The following is a 3,626-nucleotide window of genomic DNA, read 5'->3' as shown; positions in this document are numbered from 1 at the left end:
CCTGGAGGGGCAGGGGAGAAACAGGCAGAGCCCCCCAAACACCTGCACCTGTGCCTGGGGAGAGGAGCGCCAGAGAGCCCTGGTGGGCTCCCAGGCACCGCCGCGCTGGCACACAGCCCCCGCCAGCCGCGCCCCTGGGGCCGCCCGCCCCAGCGCCTCGCAGCCCTTCCGTCACCTGAGTCGCGGGCGTCGCCCTCACCCTTTCAGAGGCGCTTTAAAAAAGTAACTCCTGAGGTCACGTGCGTGTTTCAGGAGGCTGAAGGTCCTGCTTGGAGCCCACTAACCACAGGCCCCAGAGCCCAGACGCGCAGTGGGGGCCAGGTCTGGGGCGGGGGGAGGGGGTCGGGGGCATCGGCCGAGGGGCGTGTCCGCAGCCCCCCAGGCCAGGCCCCGGCTGCCCCACCCCCTAGGCAGTCTCGGGCCTTCCAGGCGCTTCCTCGGCCGTCTCCTGGCCCTGCTGACTGCCCACAGGCCGGGCACCCGTCCTTGGAGCTCCATTTCCGGGGTGCAGGATGGGGGCCGGCCCGATGCCCCCGTGGGTGCACAGGATGCCGGGCAGGGGCCAGGCGGTGGCTGGCAGGGGCCGGGGGCGCTGTGCAACACCTGCCTCGCCCCTTTCCACGCAGGAGCTGTTGGGGTACTCCACGCAGCTGGACAAGCTGCAGAACCTCGTGGTGAGTTACTGTTCAGAGCTGTCGGATATGACCGTCATGTCCCATGACGCCATGATGATCACGGACGAGATCAAGGTGAGCCTGGGCCCCGGGCCCACGGGCAGGCGCGCTGTCCTGGGGGTGTGAGGAGGCGCAGTGCCTCAGGCCCACGGCATACAGCCCCGTCCAGCAAGGTCGCCAGCCTGCCCACTCTGTCCCTCCGGGGGGCGTCTGCCTTCCCTGCACACCCTGGGCCTGCTGGGGCGGGTCTGGGTGGGCTGAGCCAGGCCGAGAGGCTGGTGCCCTGCAGGAGGGCGGCAAAGGCTGCCGAGAACAGAAGCCACCGAGGCAGTGGGCGGCAAGGTTGAGGTGCTTGCTGGCCCCTACCTGCACCAGAGCCCTGGGGGGGTGGGGGCCATCGGGCTTGAGTCAGAATGGGTGCCCGGAGACTGGAAGGGGCCGAGCAGGCTGGTCACCGAGGCCAGGGCTGTGTTACTCCAGGCCTTTCGGAGGCGGCCTGAGGTCCAGCATCGGGTGGGGTGTGGGAGTACTGTCCAGGGCCATGGGCCGTGTGGGTGCTTGGGGGGGTGGGCACTGGGCAGATTCGGGGCAGCAGCCCAGCTGGGAGGTGACCAGGCTCTGTGGGCTGGCCTAGCCACACCTGCGAGGCGGGCCCTGGCGGGGTGGGGCGGCCGCGAGGGGCGTGGCCACCTGCCAGGACTACCCTCTGGGGTCTCGGGGCGGGATGGGGACTCCACTGGCCGCGGGTTTCGCCGGAGGGCCTCAGTAGACAGATGCCCACCCCCACCCGCTCTGTCCCCAGAGGAACATGCGGCGAGGCGAGGCCACCTTCATCCAGGAGCGCAGGGCGCGGGAGAACCGGCTCAACCAGCAGAAGAAGCTGATCGAAAAGGCCCACAGCAAGGCGGCCAACGAGAAGTACCGGCGGGTGAGCCCGGGACCCCACGCGGGCAGAGGGGCGCCCCCGGCCCCCGCCACTCACCTGCGCCCCTCCCGGCAGGGCCAGCAGGACCTGGACTTCCCCACCAACCTGATGGGTCTGGAGACCGTGAAAGGTGCGCCCGGGGCTCAGCCAAGCCCGCCTGGCCAGGGCCCGCGGCCTCGAAGCTGGGCGCCTCCTGTCCCCGGGGTGTCTCTCGGCTCGGTCCGCCTCCAGGCGCGGCTGACCCCCGCCCCCAGCCATCGCCCAGGAAGTCGGAGCCCCCCGCCACGGCCCTGCCCAAGGGCCACCGGGAGGGTGCCGGCCCCGCGAGGGTCCCACCTCCAGAGCCCGCTCTGCTCTGTCCAGTGGCGAAGACGCCGCCCTCCAAGGCCGAGGCCCAGTACCAGAGGGACGTGACGGCTCTGGTGGAGAAGGTCAAGGCCGCCGTGCAGTGCTCCCACCTCTGGGTACTGCCCGCCCCTGCACACACGCTGCGCGGAGGCCCCGCTGGCCCCCCCCTCCGGAGCCGCGCCCCGGCCCTGCCCGCGCCCCACGGCGGCCACAGCCAGCCTGCGCGGTCGCCCCTCGGCCGCCGGGCCCACGCCCACACCGCTGCTCTCCTGGCCCAGGACATCGCCGGCCGCTTCCTGGCGCAGCAGAACACGGAGGAGAACCTGGACCTGCAGACCGAGGACTGCGAGGAGCGGCGGGCGCGGCTGCAGGCCCTGATGAGGAAGCTGGAGCTCGAGGAGGCCGTGCTCAAGTTCCACAAGACGCCCACCTCCGTCAGGTGGGCGAGACCCCCCTGCCCGCGTGGGGGTGCCCACTGCCAGGCCGCTGTGGGTCAGAGGAGCCGCCGGGCCCCGAGGCCCGCGGGCAGCCCTCCCTGCCCCGGCTGAGCTCCGGCGCCACGCTGGGGCTCCGCTCAGCACCCACTGGGCGCCGGGCCGCCCTCCCCGGCCCTCGGGACGGCCATCTCCTCCCCTGTGACCCTCAGCTTTAAGTCGCTTGAGAGGAGGATGCAGGACATGCTGACAGAAGAGGAGAAGCGGCTGCAGTCGGCCCACGCCAACACGAGCAGAGGCCAGCAGCTGCTGCTGACCATCCAGACGGGCATCGACAACCTGTACCTCCGGCTCATGGGCGTCACTGCGCCCAGCACCAAGGGGCCCGTGGCCCCCGGCGCCCTGGACATGTACAGCAAGCTGGCGTTCTGCGAGGCGAGGCTCGCGCACCTGGCCGACAGGGTGCAGGCACTGGCCGCCACGCAGGAGGTAGCTGGTGCGGGGGGGAGACCCTGCCTGGCCTGTCCCGCAGAGCCAACGGCCCCGACCCGCAGGTCCAGGCCAAGGTGAGGGATGCCCTGGAGTTCTCAACTCTGATGGAGAAGCAGAACACCAAGATCAGCTTCGAGGACGTGGAGGATGACGTGATAGGTACAGCCGGGCGGGAGAGGCTGGCAAGGGGGCCGGCGCCGCGCTCCCGGTGGACCCACAGCCTGGAGGGACAGGGGCGGTGGGGGGCTCAGGGACTGGGGGAAGGCGAGGCGTCGGGAGGTCGAGGGGGTGGGGCAGGCCAGTGGGCTGGGCAGCTGCGGGGAGGTGGCCAGGGGCCAAGAGGTGCTCGGCTGGGCGCGCGCGGCCGCTGTCCGACCCGAGGGCGCCCTTGTCACTCCCCTCGCAGAAACCTTCCACTTCGCCGACATGGACCACAGCTACGTGCCCACGCGGGCCGAGATCAAGAAGAAGGCGCAGCAGCTGGTCGATGACAAGTTCAAGGGGACCAAGAAGAAGAGGAAGTGACCTCCGCGCCCGCCCGCGCTCTGTTACCCAAATAAACATTTTTTCTGGACGGCGGGGCCCGGGGCCCCAGATGCTGGGGGCTGGGCCTGGGGCTCTGCAGGAGGTGGGGTGGTCGCTGTGGATCTGGGGCCCGGAGTCGGGGGCGGGGTGAGCCAGGGGCCAGGAGGAGACGCGGACGCGGGTCGCCGCAGCCCGAAGCCGGCGGCTGAGCCAGAGCTGCTCGCGCGC

The 3,626-nt window shown here is 71.4% G+C and overlaps 1 protein-coding gene across 1 annotated transcript in view; it reads left to right on the top strand.

Annotated features, from left to right (window-relative positions):
• The window catches only part of CCDC183 (coiled-coil domain containing 183), a 6,234-nt gene extending 2,647 nt beyond the window's left edge, over positions 1-3,587 (top strand). Inside the window, exons 5-12 of the mRNA XM_012721167.1 lie at positions 462-749; positions 1,477-1,602; positions 1,675-1,729; positions 1,963-2,063; positions 2,226-2,386; positions 2,594-2,870; positions 2,936-3,032; positions 3,280-3,587. Of these exons, the coding sequence (XP_012576621.1) occupies positions 462-749; positions 1,477-1,602; positions 1,675-1,729; positions 1,963-2,063; positions 2,226-2,386; positions 2,594-2,870; positions 2,936-3,032; positions 3,280-3,398 (1,224 nt within the window). The 3' untranslated portion in view covers positions 3,399-3,587. The remainder of the gene's footprint in view (positions 1-461; positions 750-1,476; positions 1,603-1,674; positions 1,730-1,962; positions 2,064-2,225; positions 2,387-2,593; positions 2,871-2,935; positions 3,033-3,279) is intronic.
• Positions 3,588-3,626: the final 39 nt, after the last annotated feature.

Source organism: Condylura cristata, unplaced genomic scaffold (genome assembly GCF_000260355.1).
Source record: "Condylura cristata isolate star-nosed mole 26May11 unplaced genomic scaffold, ConCri1.0 scaffold00006, whole genome shotgun sequence".
NCBI lineage: Eukaryota > Metazoa > Chordata > Mammalia > Eulipotyphla > Talpidae > Condylura > Condylura cristata.
The sequence above is the reverse complement of the archived record's forward strand: the minus strand, read 5'-3'. Positions and strand labels throughout refer to the sequence as shown.